At 36.7% G+C, this 26,944-nt stretch overlaps 1 protein-coding gene across 3 annotated transcripts in view; it reads right to left on the bottom strand.

Moving 5' to 3' along the window:
- XPO4 (exportin 4) overlaps nucleotides 1-26,944 on the bottom strand; it is a 103,536-nt gene that overhangs the window by 11,400 nt on the left and 65,192 nt on the right. For 2 of the 3 annotated variants that reach the window (XM_016203540.2, XM_016203542.2), the window contains 9 exons: nucleotides 17,290-17,466; nucleotides 16,520-16,662; nucleotides 15,889-16,034; nucleotides 14,876-15,053; nucleotides 9,667-9,826; nucleotides 9,130-9,299; nucleotides 8,139-8,313; nucleotides 4,937-5,230; nucleotides 3,306-3,486 (listed from right to left, as the gene is read on the bottom strand). In XM_016203540.2, the coding sequence (XP_016059026.1) occupies nucleotides 3,306-3,486; nucleotides 4,937-5,230; nucleotides 8,139-8,313; nucleotides 9,130-9,299; nucleotides 9,667-9,826; nucleotides 14,876-15,053; nucleotides 15,889-16,034; nucleotides 16,520-16,662; nucleotides 17,290-17,466 (1,624 nt within the window). The remainder of the gene's footprint in view (nucleotides 1-3,305; nucleotides 3,487-4,936; nucleotides 5,231-8,138; nucleotides 8,314-9,129; nucleotides 9,300-9,666; nucleotides 9,827-14,875; nucleotides 15,054-15,888; nucleotides 16,035-16,519; nucleotides 16,663-17,289; nucleotides 17,467-26,944) is intronic. The other variant, XM_016203541.2, reaches the window with a different exon arrangement.

The raw sequence follows: 26,944 nt of genomic DNA, 5'->3' as shown, positions 1-26,944 counted from the left end.
TATAAACAGAAACCACACAGTCTTACAGCCATAACATCAACAAATCTGCAAAGCTGGATACAGTGTACCCTCGAGAAAGTAAAAACAGATTCAAACCCTAAGCCACAATAAATCTGACTGGGTAATAGTACACCTGGTAAGCTTGGCTGGATCACCCTTCTGTATTTCTTTTTAGGGTCTCAGAGTACTCTATACAGATGGTATTCTGTGTTTACATCACATATAATTCTTCAATAATAAGAGAAAACTAATGCTTAATCAATGTTGTTAAAAAGTAAATCTACTCCACTGATACGCTGGTCACAGTAGGAATTAAATAATTTCCATGGTAATATCTATTTTATCTCTTAGGTGTGTGGAATTTTTCTAGCTGAAAAGGAATGGGGGGAAATGTAGAAATTAAAATGTTACATAAAAAAGAAAGTCACTTTTTTAAAAAAAGCTACCATGATGAAGGGTTATTATCCTTAATCCATAAAGAGTACCTATAAATGAATAGGAATCCTAAGACCTAAATAGATAAGCGAGCAAAGTCCATAACAAATGTCTAACAAAACCATCAACCCAATGAAAAACAGTTCATTTTAATCAAGCAATGCAAATTTTTAAAAGTTACTACTTTTAATTAAATTGAAGATGACTTTTAAATAATATTTACATGCTGGTCAGGATATAGTGTAATAGTTACCCTAAAAGTTATATAGTAAAACCTTTTGAGCACTGTATATACTAAAGATATAATCAGAAATTCAGACAGAGATTTGTCCACAGAAGTGATTACTGCATCTCTATTTATAACAGCAAAATCATAAACACTGCAGATGTCCAATATTAATGAAATTGGTTAAATTCCAAAATATGGAAAACCATTCAGCCATCAAAAAGTCATGAAAAATTTTAATGATGAAGAAAAGGCCAAGAATACATTAATAAAAGAGGCAGAACATAAAATTATATTTAGAGTATAATTGCAAAGAAAACTACAAAAGAACCAAAAGGGAAATTACCAAGATGCAATTTATAGTTGACTCTGAATTATGTCAAAGTATGGGTGATTTTTCTATCTCTGTACTTCCAATTTTTTCTATTAAGAGCATATTACTTTAGAACAAGGGGAAAAAAGATAAAATGGGGTAAAATAAAAATGCAATTCTACTTTAAAACCACCTTTCAGCCTAATTCTGAACTCCTCCACAGGGGTCTCAGTTCTAGTTGGAAGAATCCCATCTTCCAAAGCAAGGCATGCAAACCTGGAGTCCACCAACAGGAAGCCGGCACCTGCCTGAGGTGTGAGGCTATCCTGGCACTGCCGGCAGGCGTCCCTAACAAGATGGGCTCTCCATGTGTAGGCTGTGGCCTGGGGCTTAGTGGATGCAGCTCTCCAGCCATGAGCTCTGCTAAGGATACAAGAATGGAGCACAGAGGTACATTGCCAGTTACGCCTTTAACAGCCCACCTAGCATGTTAATTTCATTTCATAATATTTAAAATATTTTATTTTATCTCACCTATTATCTTTATTTTTTAAATGAGTTAAAAATATTATCTTCCTTTTTATCATCTATTTAACCAGTTAATGCTGTTTCTTTATCATTTTTCTATTTTAACTGTCTTCATTTTTCTTTCATCTAAACTTCAACCCTATCTACCCTTATTTTATTCTTTCCCTCCTTACTTTGTACTTTCAATCCTGAGCATTTTAACCTCAATTTCTTTCTTTAGTGTTTAATTATAATTTGAATCTTTTTGCTCTTTTATTTTGAAAATCTCCCCTCTCCTGTTTACCATAGTGTTTGCTCTCCCATTTGTTGTAGAACAGCAGGACGAAATGCAACTTGTACCATAAATCTGGGAGACTGCAGGGGCTTTACCCTCCAAATGCTTAAGTGTTCTCCCTCCCTTTCAATATCAGCTCTGATTTCTGAGTCAGATTACTCAGGGTACAGAGTTCTGACCTGGTGTTTACACCCTAGAAAGTCTACCGAAGAGTTTCCAAGAGCCCACAAATCAACTGATACAGTGTGTGAAACTGTGGGTTGGTATAACACTCACTTTTCAAGGAAAAGGCTCTATAGCTACTTCAGGATTTAAAGGTGCATGACCTAGAAAAGGTTGAAACTCCTGAATTAAGGACTGACCTGAAGGAATCAGAAAAATGGGTACAACACTTGTGTGAGAGACAGGCCTGACAGAGTGGCAGTTGCGCCCTTATAGGAAGGAAGCACTGAGGGGGTGTGGGACAGGGCCTTGAAAACCTGAGGGCCCAGTTAAACTGCGAAGGAATCAGCCTTCTAGACTGTGAAGCGGACAGTGCCTGGGATAGTGCAGACACTGAAAAGAACTGTTGTCCAGTGAATAAGGAAACAGAGAAAGAACAAGCTCAAGTATGGGGCATAATGAGGAAAGTGGAAAGTGATAGCACCCAGCTCAAGAAGAGAATCTTATATAAAACAAGTGTCCACAACAACAAATATCTGCCTAACATGAAAGGAGATGCTAGATCAGATTTGTTTTTCTCTTAGAAAGCAAGATCTCTTTTGTGTTAAGGCAAGGTAGGCTGTGGGGTAGGAGGGAGGTGAGAGAACACTCTACAAATACGTAAGTTTTCAATTACTGGCGAAGTTCTCACCTGTAATAACTCCTAGCTACCAGGCACTGAGCTCAGCACCAGAGACTTCTGAGCTCATCCACGAACACTCTAAAGGGCATTTCTCAGCACACCCACTGAAAAGTTAGGAAAGACACTGGAAGGCTGACTGACTTCCCCAGAGTCCTGCTGTCTTTAAGCCACTAGGTTAATCTCCCAAGGGTGGGCTCTGAGCTCCAGAGTTCAGCATTTCCCACCCAACAAGGATTCCCATGCCTCACTCTGGAAGCTTTCCTGGGGCAGCCAACTAAGGACACTAAGGAGGGACCAGTCAGTAAAGTGTAAATGAAATCTGGTGCAGGGATGTGAATCTAGTCCTGCAACTTAGCAGTTGATCCACATCTGTGGGCAAGTGACATATAACCTCTTGTGCTTGTTTCTCATATATAAAATGAGTTTAACAGTGGTACATACTTCATGCCATTGTGATAGGAATAGCACCTGGCATTTAGTAAGAACCTAACAGATGGAAAATCTTACTATTCTTCTTATAAGAGGAAAGCCAAGCAGGAAGGGCCAGGGATCCCACCCTCACTTTACAGTGATCACAGAGATGACACTTTCATCTATTTTGTAAACTGAACTTCCTCATCAGATTTCACTTAACAAAATACCCTTTGCTTTAACAAAAACAACAACAACAAAGTTTACACCCTACCTGTATCACTGAAATCTATGAACTCTTTTGACAGAAGGTTGGTAAGCAGTTCCATAATAAGAAGTAGGTCCTGGTATTGTTCCTCCTCGGCTGTGACATCCACTCTCTGCCGCCCCAAATTATTCTTAGAATATACTTGCAGCAAAGTGAGGCAGGCTTCATATAAGTTCATTGCTTTGGACTGTAAAAAGGCATGCAGAAATTATGCTAACAAAACAAATATAAATATTAAATAAATTAAAAAATATAATCTAATAAATTTACTCTAAATCCCAATAGATCTTAAATACTTGTTTAAAACTACATTAAAATATTAACAAAAAAGCCCGGCTGGCATGGCTCAGTGGTTGAGTATCGACCCATGAACCAGGAGGTCACAGTTCGATTCTTAGTCAAGTGCCCAGGTTGCCGGCTCAATCCCCAGTAGGGGGCATGCAGGAGGCAGCCAATCAATGCCTCTCATCATTGATGTTTCTATTTCTCTCTCCCTCTCCCTTTCTCTCTCTGAAATCAATAAAAACATATTTTAAAAAATTAACAAAGATGAAAAAAGTGCACACTCATTAACCATGTTTAAAATATTAGCAATTTTCCAGCAATAAAATCTGGCATCCAATTTTTTTATTCCTTTGACTAGAGAGGTAAGATTTTGGCAACAGAACTACTTTACTGCTGCTATTCAGCTTCCTTGATTTTAAGATTTCAAGTTGTATAACTTGCAAAAACAGAGTATCAAACAGTGGCCTTAAACATGAGAATGGCACTGTCATGTCCTCTCAATAACTTACCTGTGAATACATTTTTAATATTTAAAATGTAACCTCACTTTCAAGTGGGTTCCTTTGATCTAATTTTAAAAATTACAAATCAGGAGCCCATATTAAATGATTTGGACAAGATTTAAGCTAATCTGCTAATAAGTACAAACATACATTTTAAAGAGCTTTCTAAATAATTTAATAGGACAAAAAGTACATCTTTGCTTGTTGAATATAAAAGAATTTAGTGTGTCTAAACACTCATCTGATTTGCAAAAAAAAGGTACAAACTGCCATTAAAAATCTGAGGCCTGCCCGGCCGGGAGTGGCTCAGCAGTTGAGCGTCAACCCAGGATCCAGGCGATCAGGGTTCAATTCCCGGTCAGGGAATATGCCCAGGTTTCGGGCTCGATCCCCAGTCAGGGACGTGCAGGAGGCAGCCGATCCATGACTCTCTCATCATTGATGTTTGTATCTCTCTATCCCTCTCCTTTCCTCTCTATGAAATCGATAAAGATATATTTAAAAAAAAAATTTTTTTTGAGGCCTTAAGTGTTCTACCACAGAGAAATTGGTTAAAGTTCTCTACCATGATCTATTTGTTTTATCATATTCTTCATTTGAATGAGTTTGATTTAATATTAGCCCAAAGAAATTACTGACTGTTAACATGTTTTTTGGCAAGAATTTGTATTCATTCAACACGCCTTCCTCTGAATTCTATATTCGTTTGAAAAGTCTTTTTGAAAAACCTTTTGGAGGCATAAAAACATTTCAGATAATATTAATTAAATTAGAAGGAAAGTATTTATTATTTTGTTATAGCTTTAAAAGAGTTTTAATCCTGAAGGGATAAAATTAGAAAGCGCTCACCTCTCCAAGATAGCATATCTGTTTATGTGCAACTTCAACAAAAACTTCTATTATGAGATTGACAGTCTCTGGTGTATTTTTGTAAACTTCCATCAATCCAATGCAATTGGTAAGGAAGTCCATTAAGAAATTAAAAAGGATCGCGACATTGTCAATCTGGGTAGCCTCAGCAATGCCACACAGGGCCTCGAGCGTGGCAGTTATTTCCTGCTTGACCTCCTCCTGCTGGCACATCTGCTGAAAGTTTTCCTGATTTATCACCCTTAAGAATCGCTGCTGCAGTGGCTGAAGAACCTATAAAAACAAAGCATGGATTTTCTAAAAGGCTAATTCACATACCTTATTTATTTCTTCAACTTCATTTCCTCAACTAGGACAGTCACTTTCCAAAACATTTTTAATTGTTGGAGGTAGAAAAAGTACAAAAAACAAAGAATATCTGAACCACACATTATGTCCCCCATTTTGAGGGTCATCAAAACTCCTGCATGAGGCAGACATTACCTCACACCTGTTAGAATGGCTGTTATAAAAAAGACAAGAGATAAATGATGGTGAGGATGTGGAGAAAAGGGAAAGCTCATGCAGTGTTGGTAGGATTGTAAACTGGTGCAGCCACTATGAAAAATAATATGGAGGCGTCTCAAAAAATTAAAAATAGAACTACAATATGACACAGCAATTCCACTTCTGGGTATATAGTCAGAGGAAATGAAAACACTAATTTGAAAAGATATCTGCACCTATAGGTCCACAGCAGCATTATATACAATAGCCAAGACATGGAAACAGCCTAAGTTTAAATGTCCATCAATGGATGATGGATAAAAAAAGTTGTGGTGTAAATATATGATGGAATACTATTCAGCCATAAAAAAAAAATCCACAAACACACACACAAAAATATCCTCTATTGAGAAAACATGAATGGACATTGAGGGCGTTATACTATGGGAAATAAGTCAGACAGAGAAAGACAAATACTGTATGATTTCCTTTACATGTGGAATCTATTTTTCTGAAAAAACAAAAAAGCCCCCACCAAAGGTAGTCAGAAGGTACAATCTCCCAGTTTTAAGATAAATAAGCACTAGGAATGTGATATACAACATGACAACTATGGCTAACACTGTATGACTGATGAGAAAGCTGTTAGGAGAGTAAATCCTAAGAGTTATCACGAGGAAAATTTTTCTTTTTTGCTTTTCCTTTTTATTTATCTATAGGAGATGATAGATGATATAACTAAACTTACTGCAATAATTATTTCACATTATATGTAAGTCAAATCATTATGCTGTACACCTTAAACTTATATAGTATGTATGTCAGTTACATCTCAATAAAACAAAAATTGTAATTTATGGAAAAACAAGTGCATGCTATCATCTCATTTCCGTAAGTAATTTAGCTTCAAGAAAGAGAAAGAGAAAGAGAGAGAGAGAGAGAAAAGAAAAAAGGAAATCCCACAAATCACAGAACACAACTTCAATGCTATCCAGAGTCTGGCCACTCTCCTCATCCCTTTCCAATAAAACATTAAGCCTCCATAGTAGGGACTGTTTTCTACAGGGGTGGGCAAAAGTAGGTTTACAATTGTGAGTATACAAAACAGAGCTTATTCTTGTATTTTTTATTATTTATTGTATGATTTTCCATATGAACAACTGAAAACCCACTTACACATCAACCTGTATAAACGGCGAGAGGGTAAATATTTTAGACTTGGCAGGATACGCCACCTCTGGCCCAACTACTCAGTTATGACTGTGCTGTCACTCAGACACAGCCATAGACAACATGCAAACAACTGAGAGTGACTGTGTTTCAATAAAACTTTATAAGAACACACAGCAGGCTACATTCGGTCTGTGGGCTACAGTTTGCCAATCTCTGTTCTACAGAGTCAAGTCTAACACAAGCTCTTGCCTGTTTTTTTCCTTTCCAACTCCTCTTAGCATAGAACATAACTTTGGATATTCAGTCTTATGCTGAGTATAAGAGTCAACAGGCATATTCATGAAGATAATATCTTAATTCTATTTAAAGCTGTACATATAATAACATAATTATTTCAACTATAATACATAGTCAACCTGGTTTTTCTTCTGGTTCTGAAGTCACAACTGCCTAATGTCTGCTCCTTCTAGTCACATGGACTATAGGCTAGTAACCTACATACCATTGTTAAGTCTTGGTTCCCAATTTAAAGCTCATTACATGAGGCAATATTCATGGTGGTTGTTATGGGTTGAATTATGTCCCTGCAAAATTGGTATGCTGAAATCCAAACCCCCAGGAACTCAGAGCAGAGCTTTATGTGGAAATAGGGTTGTTTTCAGATATAATTAAATTAAGATCAAGTCATTAGAGTAGATCCCCTAATCCAATATGACTGGTGTCCTTATAAAAAGGGGAAATTTGGACACAGGCATGTGAACATGGAGACTATCACGTGAAGGTGAAGACAGAGGTGGGAGTGGTGTGTCCAGAAGCCAAGGAACACCAAAGATTGGCAGTAAAATCCCAGAAGTCAAGAGAGGCCTGTACCAGATTCTCCCTCGAAGCCTCAGACAGAATCAACCCTTCCACAACTGATCTCAGACTTCCAGTCTCCAGAAGTGTGAGACAATAAATTTCTGTTGTTAAAGCCACTAAGTTTGTGGTATTCTGTTATAGCAGCCTTAGCAAACTAATACAGTGGTTCATACATATCTCCTTGTTCAAGACAAAAGAACATTTCACTGACTCTTTTTTTTAAAACCTCACCCAAGGATATTTTTCCCCCTTGCTTTTCAGAGAGAGAGAGAGAGAGAGGGAAACATCGAAGTGAGAGACACATGGATTGGTTGCCTCCTGCACACGCCCTGACCGGGGCCAGGGATTGAGCCTGCAACAGAGGTACATGCCCTTGACCAGAATCGAACTGGAGACCCTTCAGTCTGTGGGCTGATACTCTAACCACTAAGCCAAACTGGCTAGAGCTCATTGATTCTTAATAAAGAATATACCAGTTCAGATTCTCATTTGAGTTGGGGGGGAAAATATACCTAAACTGCAGAACACATGATACATTAGGAAGGAAAATTATCAGAAAAGTGATGACCAATGTTTATGTCTCTGTGGACTATTTTATGGCAACACACAGATAAACCAACAAAGTTCTACCAGAGGGTGGAATCAGAATCAGGGGAACTGTTACCTCGGTCCAATACTGTTGTTTGGTTTCTGTGTCCATCTGTGCAAAACCTCCCAGGACAAGAGCCTTCATCAGGGTCCTCTGCACCGGACTGGACAGAAAATTCAGAGGGGGGCTTCGGTTTGCAAACTGTTTAGCTAAATTCCACCAGTTTTCACACTGGATTACTAGGTTTGCCCTATGGGCAGAAACAACAAAAGAAAGATATACCACTTACATCATATGTATACTAAGTAAACAAAATGGAAGGTGGCTGGATTTAATTAATTTTAAAGTACAGTAAACTGGGCACAGACTTTGGAGTCCCACGAGCTTGCATTCAATTCCCATTGGTAATCTGACAATGTAAAATGTATTTAATCTCTCTTATGTATCAGTTTCCTGATCTGTAAAATAGGGATAACAACAGTAATAACAACCCTAAAGCTCATGGCTGAGACTGATGTGATTAAATGAGATACTTCATATGAAATGCTTGGAACAGTACCTAGTATATTATAAGAAACCAATCAATAGTAGCCAATGACAATAGTAATTATAATAATCGTATTCCTATGCAGTAAGAAAAATAAAAACATTTCCCAAATTTGTTGTAGAAAGCACTAAAAATTTTACTTTACAAAATTAAATTAAATTAATTATTAAATTATCAGTTTTCCTCATCTTTAAAATGGGATAATACTAACAGGATATCTGAAAAGTCAAGTGAGACTGTTTTATATTAAAGTTCTTTAAAACTTTAATTTATAAATAAATTACTAAATTAAGATACTTCAATGCCAAACCCTTAAACAGTCAACGCAACCCTCACTTGTAACACAGGAAAGCCCTATTTGCACTTGTAATAATAATATGACGGTGCTTTTTAAAACATACTGCTCCAGAAATGCAGGGTTTACCTAGACCTTAGGACCACATAAATGTTGGTCACTTGCAAAGTCTACACTAAAAAGCAAGCTAATTACACACAGCCTGGCTCTTACAATCAACTTACCTTTCTCTTCTTTCCACTAACGTGACAAGGAGCTGCACAGTGTCACTTGCAAGGTCCTGCTCACTACTCCACACTGAGAGGTTGCTGATGACTTTCTGTAAGAGGTAGCCAATAATCCACTGAGAACCCTCAGTATCTGCTCCAAATGCTGTACTGAATGGCAGACTTATCTTAAAGAGAAAACCAATTTTTTAGGCCAGAAAGAAAGACCAGCTTAAAAAAAAATCCATAGAAAAATGAAACTGAAGTTAACATCTAAATCTGAAGCATTGCTTAGTTCACATCAAATACAAAGAACATAATACATTCTCAAACAGTAATCTATAACTTAATATTGGTTAAAATACCCTGAATCAAGTGAATGTGCCCTAAGAAAAGTTATTAAAATAGCATGCCATTAATACAGTGCTCTTCAATGTGGAAAATGTTCAGTTCTTAGTCACATTCTGATGAGAAAAATCTCCAAGAAAATGTTCTCACTTCTACAACTGCCAAAATCATAAATCCAAATGAAGTTAAACAGTTTTACATTCTGACCTGATCATATAGCTTCTCATCCACCAGAAGATAAGTCTTTGCCCAGCGTTTTAGAAACCAAACAATGTCTTTGCCCATTTGAGGGCTTAGCAGATGAGTGAGATCTGCTCTTATTGCTCGAGATTCAACTTCCGAAACTCTGAGAACGGCAGATAACAGCCTATGGGTACAAAAAGAAGTCATTTATTCTTCGATCTATTTATTAGTTATTTTCTTCATAAAAGTCCCTTTTTGTTTCCAAACTCTCTGGATTTAGGCCAGGCTGTACATGACATTTTCATTAATAAGGCTGCAGACAAATGCCCCACTTTGTTGCTGACCTTTCAGGAAGCAGCAAACAAGACAAAGAAAGGGATAGGAGTCCTGGTCAGAGACATCCATCTGTTGAAGTTGTACCTGCATTACTGTCTAAATAGATTTTTCAGACTCAAAATAGAGAAATACAAAAATTTTAAAGTTTAGAGTTGCCCTGGCCAGTGTGACTCAGTTGTTTGAGCATTGTCCCATGCACCGAAAGGTCGCCAGTTTGATTCCCTATCAAGGCACATGCCCAGGTTTGGGGTTCTATCCCTGATCAGGAAGCAATCGATCAGTGTTTCTCACCCCCCTTCCTAAGATCAATAAAAACATATTTAAAAAAATAAAAGTTAGGAGTAAATGCTAAATTCTTCACCCACACCATAACTACATAACACTGACATGATTACCACTATTTGTTTTTATAATATACTGGTCATTTTATGGTGCAGGATTTGGTAACAGACCTATTCAGAATGTTTTGAATATTGAGTCCTATCTCTAAATCTCACAGTCCTGCCCCAGTTGGATGGTTCAGTTGGTTGGAGCGTCGTCCTGTACACCAAAGAGGCTGTGGGTTCGATTCCCGGTCAAAGCACATACCTAGGTTGCGGGTTTGATCCCCAGTTGGGGTGCTTACAGGAAGGAACCAATCGATGTTTCTCTCTCTCCCCCACCTTCCTCTCACTCTAAAAAAAAAAAAATTAATAAACATATCCTTGGGTGAGGATAAAAAAAAAATCTGATAGTCCTATTCATTTCCTAATAAACTTGGTTCTTAATGGTATTATAAAATAAAAATCTTACAAGAAAAATAACCTACATGGTCTATGCAATGTCCTTTTCTACACTACGTAAGTCACATGGCTGTGTGTTAACAACTCAGCGTGACATGGGATTAGGGGAGCACATAACCACAAGTGATATATATTTAACTTGCCTTTAGCTAAAAGGCAAAGCAAGGATTTGACTGGAAGAACCCATTATCACACCATTTTGTGAATATCAGTGCCAAGAAAGAGGTTTTAATTACATGAAGTCTGGCTTCTACTGTCCCTACTGCTCTCAAGATGACTGAACTGTCCCCTTGTGATGAAATCTTATAGACATTTCAGTTCTTTATCCAGCTGGGTGTCCCAGAAATACCAGATGCTGCTGAGCACTTCGCCCTTTTGAAATGTCTTCCTTTGTACCGTGTTTTCCATATTTCCCCTAATCTGTTTCTTACTCTTCCCCAGGTTATGACATCCTCCTCTCCTCTGACCTCCTTCTTTAAAAAGGTGGTTTCTAAGGTTCTGTGCCCGAAATTCTTCTTTTTCACTATCTATACTCCCTTTACCACCAGTGCTCAAACTTTTATGCACTGGAATTTAATTACTATACTGTTGGATACTCACAATCCATTTGAAAAAAATAGTTTTTAACAGTTGGAAACTTTACATTGTTTGTTTTTCTCCTTAAATTTTTATTTTGATTTCATTGCCCCACAGACTATTATCCTAATATAATAAATTTATACTCATTTTATTGATCACACGGTACGCTTCTCTGAAACAAATATGTCTAGCTACTAAAACATAATTTTATAAAATTTCCAATGATGGTAAGACTTTTAAAATGTCTTCTGTATTGACTTATTACAATATTTACTAATACATAATTGCACAAAATATAAACACACATTTAAATTATTAAACATAAATATGAAATTTTATGTATCTCTGAATGAGACCGATATGGCAGGGTTTTATTCTCCAAATTAGCTTATGTGTGAAAAAATGTACTTATTGCTAGAATGAGAAAAAGTTGAAATGTTTTTCATTTTAATAGATTAAAAAACTGAGAAAACATATTCATGTGAGTAAACTGAAAGCATTTTAAAAATAGCAGAGCCCTCAATTATTTGAACTTCTTACAAGTTATATGCCAAAAATCACAGAGCCCTACCAACAAAAACTATTTTTAATAATATGATAACTGACAGCTTTATTAGATCATTCTTCAGTGTTATTCAAGGCAAAGGACTAAAAACCTCCTGACTTGTAAAATTACTAGTTTTCCATTATTCAGTCACTCAATTCCAATACCACACTATCTGGAACTCCGCAGGTTTCTACACACCTGCCAACCCACCACAGTAAGACTTGGAACGAGGAAGAGTTTTGCCCTTGTTTTGAAAAATGGGAGCAAGGTCAATAGGAGTACCACCAGCAGATGAACCCGGGGCTCCTGGGAGCCTGTCCTCATTCCTGCCTCTCTCTTCACCACCCTCGATCAACCCCAAAGTCCCAAAGAGCTGCCCCAGAAACGCCTATCACCTATCTGCCCTTTCAATCTTTTCACTCCAACGGAAATGCTTCCTAACTTACCAACCATCCTTTGCATCCAGCTTCCACACTGTAATCTTCTAATAAAACAATTTGATTAGCTGACTTCCCTGTTTCAAACTCTTTTCAACACTTTTAATCCAACTTCATTAGCCCACTCCACAGCTCACCCTACCTCTTAACCTCCAACAAACACCTCTCCCCTCATGTGTGTACATGAGCCTCCTCTCACATGGCCACTTTGCTAGGCTGCTATCAGTGCCTGGAATACTCTTCTCCTTCCTCTGTATGCTACAAACTCCCATTCATCCGCCAAGTGTCCATTTAAATGCCACCTCTTCTGAGGAGTCCCTCCTTGGTCCTCCTACATCACTACTGCATTCTCAGACCTTGACATGTAGAGAACTTGAAACAACTGATTACAATGTCACAACATTGTTTTAGTTGTTGCCATTGCAAGATTGATACCCTGGTCTTCAGTTTCTTCACCATGCTATCTGAACATATTTTACATTTCAGACAGCATTCAGTCTTGGTATTATGGGAAATCTTGGATTACCTTTTCATTTCATAAACCAAAAGTCAGCACAGTGAGTCAAAGAGAGCTTTCTACTATCATTCTGGTCTGGACAAGCATCTTTCTCTGGATGACAGCACTAGCCTCTTTACTGGTCTCCCTGCTCCTACCTCTGCCCTTGGTAATTTACACTTAATGCAGCACGGTCACCTCTTCTGCTCAAAACCATGCAAGAGCACCCACCCCATTCAGAGCAGAAACTACAAAGGCCCAAAGATTTCACTGATCCCATTTTCCTTCCCTTCTAACTACAAAATTCTTCCTCACTCTGCTCCACCCATAGTAGCAGTTCCTATGGCTCCTGGATGCCCACCTGTGGTGGGGCCTTGGCATCCACTGTTCACTGTTGCAATGCTCTTCCTCGGCTTCCCCAGCCCCTCACCAACCTCAAGCATTGGCTCACCAAACACCTTTTAAAGGAAGCCAACACTGACTACACTATTTCAAGTTACAAGCAGTCCCTGAGTCTGCAACTCTGATCCCCAACCCTGTTCAGCTTCTTACCACAGCACTTATGATCTCCAAACAGAAGACATTATTAACTGATTTATTGTCTTTCCTCTATAGGGAGCTTCAGAAGGGGAGCAATTTGTCTGTTTTGCTCACTAATGTATCCCAAATGCCTAGAACAGGGCCTAATATCAGAGATACTCAATAACTATCTGTCAAGTAATAATTTCAAGAAATATAAATTAGTTTTTCAAACAAATAAGGGATATTTTTCCTACATACCATTCAATTTCACCTTAATTCTTTGGACTAAAAAAAAAGTGATGATTTTTTTTTGGTGGTTGTTCTAACTCTCCCCTCATCCCTCCATAGTCTGTGCTCTCAGATGTTTTGCTCCCACAGTGATACCTGAGACTGGCAAAAATTGAAAAAGCACTGAAAATACAAGGAAAACATTCCTGATGGTACTGCCCAGACAAGAAATATGACAAAGAATATCACGTGACAGCACCCTGAAATGAACTGCCTTTGAAATACCATTCACCATGAATCAAACCAAAGCAAAAGCAATGATTTCTACATACTTAATCTTAGGCCTGTAGTCATCCTAAAAGGAAGAGACAAAACTTTTCCAATAGAGCATTGACACTTTATTTCAAACAAGAGAATGCAACAATAAAGGAATAAATTCCCAAACATCTCCTTGATATTAGCTTATGAGTTCAATTTTTTAAAAATCTTATTTTCTACTGCATAGGCTTAAGTGATATCCATGTATTCTGGCATTAAGATAAAGAGAATAAGGGGGACAGCACCCTGTTTAAGTTACTGATTTTGCAACTGACAAAAACCAATATTATTTCATTACTGACATCTCTGTCTGCAACCTAAATTTCAATATATTGAAATTCAAAATACTGTTTTCAAATTCCATTTTAGGAGAACATTTAGTTCAGGTCTATCCCTCCTTAATGTCACCATTAAGAAGTAATGAAAAAGTTGCCATTACTATTAGGAAGATCAAAATGAATTCTTTCATTTGTGGCACATAGTCTTGTACCTTCACTGACAGGGCTTTCAAGTTTTACACATTCAGGATAAATATTTCTATTTTATAAGATAAGAATCCATTTTCCTTAAGAAAGACACTAAAATATAGTTTTAGCTTTATGAACAATAAGTACTTGTTAATGTTCATCTGGTATATAAGAATCTCATATTCTGTTTCTTCGATTTAGGGTGCCTGTACCTGTCATCAGTACTGCTTTCTGACAGGTATGATCACAGTGCATTAAAGCAAATGTCCCCCCAGTCTCCCTGTATTTAGAATAACTGTATGCTTGTCATTACTGGGTATGGCTGTCAATCTCTGACCAGAGTGGCAATGCTTAAATATACTGAGTACTTGCCGTCCTTGTGCATTTCAAGGCTTCTCAAAATTTTATCTTCTTTCATGTATCAGATTTATAACGTACCTATCCCTCAAGTCATCTACCCATCAACTCAGAACTTAATAAAACAGTATAAATTACAAGAGCACAGCTAGAGTTTATATTACCTAATCACAGAATCTGTTCTGTTGTACCCTGGGATGGAAGAAGCCTTTTCTCCTGGAGATCCCAAAATTTGAAGTGTTGTATTAATGTCAACTTCAGATGAATGCTTAATGGAATATTCCATTATTTCTGGAGGTATTAGCGGAGTCTCTCCCTGAGTATCATCAGCTAAGAGGTAGCCTTCAGTTTAAAAAAAATTAAAAACGAACACTTAACAAATCTACATTTATCAAATTGCACTATAAATGTTTTGCTTTATTTGATTTATATACAGCATATAAATTGGTGTAAATGTAAATTATAAATTTAATGTTATTTCAAATTTGGTGAGAAGAAACTTTCTATTTCTCAATAATCTCTCAAAAACAGGAAAAAACAAAGGACTAATGTCTACAATTTTATAAAGGACTAATTCAACAATTTTATCATTCATATTGACATGTAGGCTTTTTAATCTACTACCTTTTAGTAGTTTTCAATAATATATTCTGTAAAGTTAATGGGAATGCTACTATTATCTATATCAAAAGTCAATATTTAGGGATGCCTTTTAAAAAATAAAGATTTTTTTTTTCCTGACTATTTAAAATACAGAAATACTTGACAATATGGTTACAGAAGAAGACTCTAAAAAGTCAGACTGCCTAGATTTGCATTCTGGCTCCAAAAATTAATAGCAGTGTAACCATGGGCTAGTTCCTTATAACTCTCTAAGTCTCAGATTCTTCATTTATAAGAAGGGGATAATAATAATGACAATAATAATAATACCTAATAATTGCACCAATTCAGTGGGCTACAATGAGCTCCACATAAAACATTTGGTATGCAACAGGCAATGAATACATGTTAGCCAGTATTTTTTTTAAATGCATCTATAGCTGTAATATAGCAGCTGCCATCAAATTTCATCCAATACTATGTATGGAATATCATTTTTAATACATGAAGCTTCTTTTTAAGGCCTAAACTGCTCAGCTGACTATTACATTTTAAAAAGAAACAACCAACCAACCTGTAACTAAAATAAGCCAGTGAATATCTTCATATAGCTCATCAAGCATTTTGTTGTCAATGGCGCTTGAACCAGGTGAAGCAAGTAACTGCTGCTGATGTCGCTGCAACTGACTGTGGAGCCTGGTTACTCTTTCTTCTAATAAACTAAAAAAAGAAAACACAATAGTTTCATAAAGTCCAATAAGCAAAGACCTAGAATAACATAATTTCCATGTGTTAGACAACATAAATTAAGACATCAGCACAAAAACATATATATGGAAGTATTTATTTGTGTACACAACTGTTCTCACAGCACTATAGGAACTGTGATTTATCATTTATGACAGAATTAAAACATTGATTTACAAATAATCAAGGTTTACAACAGGTATATGAAAATTGGTTATTCCAAGTTTTTATTGATACTGGTCAAATCATGTCTCATACCATGTTTCCATAATCTCTCTGCCATCTATGCTATAGTGCCTGGCTCCAGTGTACAAAAGCCAAGGAATGCAACCATGAGTGTGTTTCTGTCCATTTGCTCCAGTGTACTGGGTACATACGGGGTAGGGGTGTAAAAAGTGCTCTCCAGGAAAGTGTGAGTACAGAGTATTTGCTCCATGGGTTCTCTGGACTGTGTGTACCTTGTCAGAAGAGGTATACAGTGCTCTGCAGCAACTCTTCCTAGCATTCCTACACTGGCTAGTTGATCTGAAAACTGGTCTCGGTCATCCTCTTGAAGCTCACTTATTTCCTCTTCCTCACGAGAGGCCACACCATTGGCAGTCTGTTATCAATGAGAGAAATAATGAGTAATGAGCTGCACACCTTCGTCCCATAAGCCACGTAATCCTGTTGCACTGTGATATAGCTTCTGCACTTCACATGAGAAGGGGAGATAGACAGAGCCAGCCTTCAGTGCAGCTGTCTAGGAACCCCTTTCTAACAGGGCTGACAGCCCTATAGTCACCCAAAGGGAGGAAAGCGGAAAATACAGGAGAAAGAAGCAGAGGATATAAACCCATAGCACACATATGTAAACACAGTTAAATGCCCACTCACAACCCACCTCCCACACCACAGAATTTAACTTCTGTCACTACAAAGATCTGACATCTTTAAGATCCATGATCCTTGGAAACAAGAAGTCATTAATTCCACTTGACAAATAGAAAGCCACAGGTGGGTAACTGAAAATTGAAGAAAAGGGAGGTTAACTACTAGCCACATACCACAAAACATGGTGCATTCAGACAAGGGGCCACTTTTGCTCTCTATCTAATGCTCTCAGCAAATCTTCTAAGAAGGTCAGCCCAAATTTCTAGCATTACACAATGTACAAGAGGATAAAAACAGACAAAACAGAGCCTATACTGAACCAGATTTTTTATTCACAATCTGGCTTAAAACTTACCAAATTCCTTGTGCCATCTGGAGCAGCCAGGTGGCACTGAATATAGGAATTGAAGACTTGAACTGCATGCTGGGTAAAAAAGCCTTTATGGAAATGTTTGTCATCTTGGACCAAAGTCAGCCAGGACTCCAGCAACTTGTCATATGCTTCCATGTAAACCATGTCATCTTTATCAAGCTAAGAGAAAAATTTCACAAAACAATGGTCAAAGAAATAAGGTGGGCATTATTATAACAAGTCACATAGCTATACATATAGCTTTATAAGTTTTTCCTTTAATAAAGGTCCCTAACTATTATTCAATAATCTAGCTGAGTTCATTCTAAAATTAACTAATCAATTCAAACACTGCAGTAAAAATGTGCAGGCTTTCTAATTAAACTTTCTAAAATCTTTCTAACTTAATCTAAATAATTCTTAGACAAACAGGAATTAATGTTTATTTCTTAATAAGACTAGCTAATTCATGTATTTTTAAAATGAAAACTATATTAATACTTTTCTGTAGCCAAGAAGATACCTGTTAGATTGAAAAGACCAAATGTGTACTTACTACAAACTTTTAAATGATTTCTTAAAAATGGAGAACGATGACTAGCCTAACCAGCATATTTAAGAATGTGGGGAGAACTTCACAGACTTTCCTTAACATTTTATAATTTTTAAAAAAAAGCAAGAATAGGGCCTACAGAGGAGTCTGAAGAAGATGCTGAGGCCTTCCTACTTAATTAGTAATCTGGACATATAATTTAATCTGTGTATCAATTTCTTCATCAAAAATTCACTAGATCACCATTCAGTGAATCCCAGAATACTTAGTATCAAGCACTATACTTAGCATAGAATTCATAAATAATGTACCGTTCATGCTTTTGAGCTTAGTCCAACAGGGAAGAGTGAGAAACAAACAGAAAATACACTAAAGACCACCAGAGACAAACACAGATTTCAGGGTTGGTTTTTAACAACAGCATCTCTCATAAATAGTTACAAATAAAGAAGCAGTCTTTTAACTATGTATATATTCACTCTTAAAAAGGTTTTGGCACAACCCACCATTTCTGACATTCTGTTAATAGGTAGTGAACTTAGGAATACTAAAGGTCTATAGATCTAACCTGTAACTTGCTTTTCTGGTTCCTACAGCAAATAGACTGGCCTCACCTACAAATATACAACTCTGGAACCTTCATCAGAGAGTACTTTCATCAGTTTGTAAATAACTCAAAAAAGAAAAGTACTGGAAAATCTGTATTAGGAAGTATTCCAGATTCAGCTGGACCACCAGAATACTACCACCAACTCATGGCATCTAAGCGTCAGGTAAACTGCTGCCAGTGAATCGTTTCCTTGTGCCTTCAGCTTTTATTAACCCACAGCCTACAAAGTAAAACAGTTTTTTTCTGGGTCAAATAAGCCTTACGAAAGTTGTTAATGGTTTTAAGTCATTTTGTGAAAATTTACATAAGAATGAAAGGAAAGTTAAATGAACTTCATTAGATAATTTTAATAAGAATTTAAACATAACAAACCCTATTTTTATTCCATATTTTCTTGACCTTGAAAGTACAGACAGTTTAAATCCTCAATGTCAATAGTAGGTTCTGCAACTTTAAGTGAAACCACGAACAACAAAACTGATTTTACCACAGGCTGATTGGAATGAAATGTTATTCAAGAACCTGCTGCATAATGAAAATGGACAACGTTCTTTTAATGTCACTGGAACATATTCATCTTGTACATAGTAGTTTCTTGTTATTTGTGGTATGTATATTTCTATAAAGTTGCTGCAGACTCCGAATTAGTGAATGCAGGGTTCAGTTCCTTCTATTTTTCACCAGGTAAACAGATCAACACATCACCTTGTTTGAAGTGTGTTTGTTTATAGACACCTCATTTAATATGCATTATTGATTCATAAACAATGAACTCACAGCCAACAGTGCTGTAACTCATGCCTGAATGAGGCTTGTCTAACACCCACATTTGCTCCACATCACAGCCTCCTTGCTCTCTGGAACATTAGCATTCAGCACAACTCGGAGGGGCATTTTAAAAAGTGAAATCACCGCCCCAGCCCGTTTGCTCAGTGGTTAGAGCATCAGTCGAAGGGTCCTGGGTTCGATTCCAGCCAAGGGCATGTACCTCAGCTGCAGGCTTGATGCCTGAGTCCCAGTTAGGGCAGGTGAGGGAGGGAGGGCAACCAATCAATGTATCTCTCTCTCTCCCACTTCCACTCTCTCTGAAAAGCAATGGAAAAAATATCCTTGGAAGAGGAATTAAAAAAAAAAAATGAAATCACCCTGTCAGTCACTGAACAGAAAGAACTCCAATATCTTGTGACAGAAATTTGAAGTACCCCATTTCACACAAAAATGCAAAAATGTTATCACTGGAGACCATGAAAAGGACACTTGTTTGCAGTATGAGGGCTGAAACAGGAAGGCAGGGCACTGAAAATGAAGCTGCCTCATTCGACTTCAGCTGGGAACAAGTGAGCCAAGCAATTCCTATTATTCATCACCCTTTGTATGCACCTGCCTGTGAATGATAGTGAAAGTGCCACCAGTTCTGATTTTGGACTTACAAATAGATTTTAGCAAGGGGGCAAATATGCAATCTGCAAAATATGAGAATCAACTGTACTTGTCTCTTAGAGGTTCTGACTATTAAGCTGGTTCTTTTTGCTCATGTATCATCAAAATGCATAACCCTTTTGAAGACTTCAATAGCTTGAAATTTTCTTCAGTCAAGTTCTTGATTCCATAGATGCAAAAACATATTCATTAAGATTTAAAAATACCAATGAAAAGGATCAATTCAACCCATTTTTTCATTTCTACATCATTTTTTCCCTTCCAGCCACCTCCGTACATACTGCTTTTAGTGTTAATCCAATCAATGTGCTGTAATAAGTAAATTTTGTTGCATAAATATCAATAACAATAAACACTGTCAACATCCTTTAGCAAAATGTGACAGTCCAAACTCTTGTCACAAAATACTGGATGAAGTTTCCCCTGTGCAATGAATGTGCTATATTTTCTTTTTGGCTTTGGAAATATATTGTTTGCTCATGAATTCTTGGTGATAATTTAGGATACAGTCTGCTACAACTCAGTCTCAAATTTCACTTATACTATCAACTTCACCTTTACCATCATTAAAGAGCCTGGAATGCTGCTGTCTCTTTACATTCATCTTCTGATTTGTTTTCCCACTGTGAAATGCCTTATTCTAGCAATTTTCTTCTACTATTATTATGAGCAGAAAATGAAAAACTCTGAATTCCACACAGTACCCAGTGAAACTTAAAAAAAATAAAAGACTTAAAAGAGTATCTTCAGACTTCCTTTATAGCTTCTTGAAAGATCAAGCCATACTTTGGAAAATTCAATTCAAAGTTGAAAAATAAATAGCAGCTGTGTATTTCACTTGTAGTAACTGAGTTCACTATTAACTCATCCTTATAGGTGATTCCATCATTCCTCCACTATCTTATTATTTTAGACTTTTTTTAAATTATAGCTAGGAACTGATGAGTAATGGTGAAATACTTCCTGAGGTCATAAAACAGCAAAATATTTCAAGATACAGGAGAAATAATATCACTAAGACCCATAATGTATTTTAGACTTAGGGAATAGTCTGACATATCCATAAGGCAACTGAAAAATAGTAAATGCTCTTTTTGTCCTAAGGGCTCCTAGAACGAACAGTCATGGAAAAAAGAAAAAAGAAAAAAAAAAATCAATGTTTAAAATAGAACGGTTCAAAAAAGAAAGTAAAAACAAGCCCCTGGTAATACACTGAGAGTTAAAGAATGTAAAAAATCTGTTTAAGCATCACCTGTGGTCATGGGATTGAGGATTCAATTCACTGTCTCCTACTTGAAGCTATGCAAGAGATTTTTTTTTTCCTTCAATTTTTATTTTTACTAAAATTAGAAAAAATTCCTGAGATGAGGTGAGCTTCCTCTTTTGGCACCAGATCCTTTTAAGGAAGTGTATCTCCCATCCCACTTCAAATCTAAAAAGTCAAATTTATTACATATAAATAAGCTTATAGCTTATATATCAAGATTGCTCTTTTTCTCCAGTCTTAACTTTCTACTCTTATTTAATTCTGATTGTCTTTCGCAAGTTTTAAGCAATTATTTCATTTTAAATGTTCTTTTACTAAGTCAACAGAAATCTTGTATGAAACAGAGGGTGATGAAAAAAATAAAATAATCCCTAAATTTTCAACTGCTATGCTCATTACCTTTTGTCTATCTCTCTATGACATACCCACTCTTCTAAAGCCTGCCTGCTTCTTGAACAGAAGCTGTCAAGAGTGGCCTTAAGTGAAACAAGCCACCAGTTGAAGGGTTAACTGAAAATGAAACTGACTTAAGAATGTCTACTAACAGGAGTCACCTGGTAATTTATAAGACTGCTGCAGCATTACTTAAAACAGTGCAAATAAATTTACTGAAACATTCCCTTAATTTTTTACATTAAATACCATGGTTCCTAACACCAATTGATAAAATAAGAAAATGTTCATAATAATATAAATAAAAGTAATTATTTTGTTTTTATTTAAGTCTAATTAGTATGCCTTAAAATCTGGAAAAAATACATCAAAACATTAAAATAACAAGTTTCAAAAGGAAAAACTACAAATGACTTGGTTTATTTCTAATTTTTTGCTTTTTCAAAAAAAATTTAAAATACAATGAATAAGCATTAAATGTCCATAATCGGGCAGAAGGGTATTATATAGTTCTATGTATGATTAAAGAGATAACAAGAAAGCGGTAAGTGATGGGATTTGGGGAGAATTTTAACTTTATGCACTGTTTAAATTACTTTTACCAATGAACATACATTTTCACAACATTAAAACTGCATTCTGAAATGACCTGAGTAATAAAATTCTAATTATAAATGTGAAGAAAAAAGTAAAAGTAAAAGTAAAAACTTAACCTGCAACAGACACATTCCTAAAAAAAGTGTGACTTGGTCTTTGGAGAAAACCTGAATACTCCCATAATTTTTAGTTTATGTCTCTACCCCCCACCCCCCGCAAAATACCAGGCTTAGTCAATTTATAGGCGAGAGCTGCTGAACTAGAAAAAAACCCAAAAATACAAAAAGCAACCAATCTTATACAAACTGACTTTTAGAGAAGAGAAAAATAGGACAAGTTGGAGAGTGATCTGTGAGGCTGGTGTAACTGATACCAAACACATTAGCAGTTTATAAAGGGCCATGATACATGGTCATCAAGTTGGGTTTAATTCAGAAATGCAAGGGTAATTTTAACATTAGAAAAACCTGTAATAAGTGCTATTCCTAATGATAAGCCAGAAAAGATGTCTTTAGTTACCACTTGTATTCAATATTGTACAAGGAAAAAGAAATACAAATTGTGAAGACTGCAAAGAAGCAAAACTGTCATTATTCACAGATCATATAATTGTCCATAGAAAACTAAAATGACTCTAAAGACAAATTATTAGAATCAGTAAGAATTTTTAAGTTAGTATATATCAGACCAATATAGAAACATCCACTGCATGCATTGCTCAATGCCAGCAACAGTCTGAAAGGTCAGGTTTAAAAAAGATACTACTTACAACAGCAACAAAATTATAAGGTACTAAAGAAAAAAGTTGTTCCTTTATTGAGAGACAATAAATTAGACCTAAATTAGTATACAATAATACCACATTCATGAATAGAGCTGATCTAGTAGTGATGTCCATTCTTCACTAAGGTTCCCTATAATCCCAACCACAATCCAACTTGCCAAACAGAAGATTTACATGAAAGAATAAAAAGCAAATACACCCAAGACCCTTCTGAAGAACTGGGGGGGAGGGGCGCAAAGAGGGGGAAAGAACGACACCTGTCCTACCATACCCAGACATTTCCTCAGAACAAAGCAAAATATAGGTGCAGAAAGACAAACTGACCAATCAAAAAAAAAACATTTATATGTGAAAACGAGACATATGACAGCACTAGTCCAGCAAGTCATTGAGAAATGAAGGGCTATTCAACACATGTTGCTGGCAGCAAAACACCCAACAAAGTGAAAAGACAACCTACTGATTGAGAAAAAATATTTGCAAACCGTAAGAACTCATAAAACTAAATAGAGGAAAAAAAAAAATCAATTAAAAATGGACATTTGAATAACATTTTTCCCAAGAAGACATTAAGTGGCCAACAGGTACATGAAAAGGGGTTCACCATCACCAATCACCAGGGAAATAAAAATCAAAACTACAATGAGCTATCCCCTCACACCTGCTGGAATGGCTATCATCAAAAATACAAAAGATGACAAGTGTTGGTGGGGATATAGAAAAAAAAGGGACCCTGTGCACAATTGGTGGGAATGTAAGTTGATCACTATGGAAACCAGTATGGAGATTCCTCAAAAAATTAAAAACAAAACTAACATTCAATCCTGCAGTTCCACTTCTGGAAATATATCCAAAGGAAACAAAAACATTATCTCAAAGAGATACCTGTACCTCCGTGTTCACAGCAATTTACAATGGCCCAGATATGGAAGCAACCTCAGTGTCCATCAATGGATTAAGAATAAAGAAATTGTTGTACACACATACACATGTATACACACAATGGAATATTACTCAGCCATAAAAACCGAGGACATCATACCATTTTGATATCATGGATGGGCCTTGAAGGCACATGCTAAATAAAATAAGTCAGATAAAGACAAATATCATATAGTCTCACTTACTTGTAGGGGAAAACCAACACCAGACTCAGAGATCAGACTTGTGGATTTGTGATTACCAGAGCTGGGGGATTGAAGGAAGGGGGTCCAAAGGTCCAAACTTGCAGTTATAATATTAATAAGTACTAGGGATGTGATGTACAACTTGATGACTGTAGCTAACAGTGTTGTGTGATATGAAAGCTGTTAAGAGAGTAGGTACTAAGAATTCTCACACCACAAGGACATTTTTTTTCTTTTCATTGTATCTAAATGAGATGATAGATGTTAGTCAAACCTACTGTGGTTATCATTTACAAAATATGTAAGTCAAACCATTATTTTGTACACCTTAAACTTAAACAATAATGTATGTCAATTATTTCTCAATAAAACAGGGGGGCAGAAATTACAAATATAAATGAATGAATGTTGCTGAAAAATATCTGTTAGCCATATGGAAAAAAATACAATTAAAGCTTGATACCATATTCAAAATTAAACTCTAAGGTGGTAAAATCATGAAAGGCAAACTGTTTTTTGTTCGGGGTTTTTTTGGTGTTTTTTAAGTATATTTTTAATGATTTCATAGAGAGGAAGGGAGAGGGAGAGGGAGGGAGGGAGGGAGGGAGGGAGGGAGGGAGGGAGGGAGGGAGGGAGGGAGGGAGGGAGGGAGAGAGAGAAAAGTCAACGATGAGAGAGTCGTCATTGATCTGCTGCCTTGCACACGCCCCCCACTGGGGATCAGCCCACAACCCGGGCATGTGCCCTGACCGGGAATCAAACCGCGATCTCCTGGATCCTAGGTTGATGCTGAATTGTTGAGCCACACCCAGCCGGGCAAGGCAAACTGTTTTAAAAAAATTTTTTATTTATTGATTTTATAGAGAGGGAGACATGGATTTGTTGTTCCACTTATTTATGCATCAACTGGTTGCTTCTTCTATGTGCCCTAACCAGAGATCAAACCCGCAACCTTGGTGTATTGGGACGACACTAACCAACTGAGCTACCCAGCCAGGGTATGAAACTTTTAAAAGTATTTGGAAGAAAACGCAGGAAGGGTAGGTCTTTGAAACAAGGAGCTAATAATGCAAATCATGAAAGAAATGACAGTGAGTTCAACTAATATGCAGAACGCTTGTTCATCACAAGATATCATAAAGAGTAAATGCAATATGGTATCTGGGACTGGAACAGACAAGGGACACTGGTGGGAATTTGGTGAAGTCCAAATAAAGCATGTAGTTAATAAAAATGTAATGTTGTTAACTTGTTAGGTTTGACACGTACCACAGTTACATAATATGGTAATATTAAGGAAACTTGATCGAAGATATATGGAAACTGTACTATCTTGGCAACTTTTCTGTAAAGCTAAAGTAATTCCAAATTAAAGAAAAAAATAGCATAAATATGGGAGAGCAGAGCTGCAACAGGATATATAGAGAATTTCTACACATCACTAAGAAAGGACAACCTGATAGGAAAGGGGCAATGAACTAATCCAGACCAAGGGAATTACACATTTACAATATGAAAAGATGCTCAATGTCACTAGGACTTGGGAAAACAAATTAAGATCATGTTTTATACAGTACTTGCAAGTTTGGCAAGAACTGTGGTGGTGAAGACATGGCAATATTAGGGAAACTTGGTAACAGTATATGGAACCTGTACTATCAATGGGAGAGGCTTACTAGTACCATCAACCGTAGTACTGGTAACATTCTTGCATTGGGTTGTGGGTTCATTCATGGTCATTTTATTATGTTTCAGAACCTATATGTTTTATTTTTTGTCTGTATCAAATATGATATATAATAAAATCAACCTTGGTGGTTTTGAGGACTAAAGAAGTATATAATGATCAAACACAGTGCTAAAAAGGCCAGCACAATGCTCAATTTGTTATTAGCAGCAGGAGAAGGAGGTGGATTTATTCCTGAACAAACAGTTATTGAATGCTAAGAGCTAAGTATGTGGAATATGAAGATGAATAAGATCGTTTCTTCCCACAGAAACATCTGCGGCCTGTTTATATACTTCACAAAGCATGTGCTTTGCAGATATCATTTGTTAAGTCTTAACAGTTTCTCTTGCCAAAATAAACAGACTGGTAACACATCTTAAGAGGAACTTAGGGAGTAGCATCCTCTGACCTCCAAGGAAGAAGCTGGGCATTTTCCAAGAACTACCTTCATTGTTCTTTAGTACATATACCATGCATGCTATTGTAGTTTACTTATTTATATAGAAAAGTACATCTAAAATGTAAAAGCCTTTTTATTGACAAAGAAACAGTCCCTCCTATAAAGCCCCAGTATGAGAGAAAACAGAAGATCACAGGAAACTGTAAGAGCCCCCATTCATTGGATGGTGATTTAAAGTAAGAACTGAAAACTGCTAAAGAGACTTCTGGCTCCTTTTGAACACCAATACAAGTAACTCATCAAGCAAAGTGTGAGAAATGTGGTTAATGACAATTGGCAACTAGAGCTTTCAGTCTAATCATGGAGAACTGAAACCTAACCGTGTGCTTTTTCATAAAACCTTGGCCCTGCTCCATGGCCACCCTGGCTAACACCCACCATCCAAGCCAGAGCACGTGCACAGCAATGACGGAGGAGTCCCAGCTAGACACTATGTGCTCACAGCCCAAGTATTGGCAGGCCTGCTGCCAGAAAGGCTTTGGAAAGGGGCTTAGAGCTTATGAGACTACTTGACCCCACTTTACTCCATTTGGGAATGAAGGGTGGGGAAGGTGATCAAAATACGATATCAACACTTACATTTCAATGCCCATAATTAACTTGGAAGTGTATAGGAGTGAATCTACAGCTCTTCAGCTGTAAAAAAAAAAAAAGGCTGCCTTTGGTGTGAATATCTAAAAAGTCATTAACTGTATTTA

The sequence above is a fragment of the Miniopterus natalensis genome, chromosome 2, assembly GCF_054644295.1.
Source record: "Miniopterus natalensis isolate mMinNat1 chromosome 2, mMinNat1.hap1, whole genome shotgun sequence".
NCBI classification, from domain to species: Eukaryota; Metazoa; Chordata; class Mammalia; order Chiroptera; family Miniopteridae; genus Miniopterus; species Miniopterus natalensis.
Note: the sequence above shows the minus strand (reverse complement) of the source record. Positions and strands in the feature narration are given on the sequence as shown.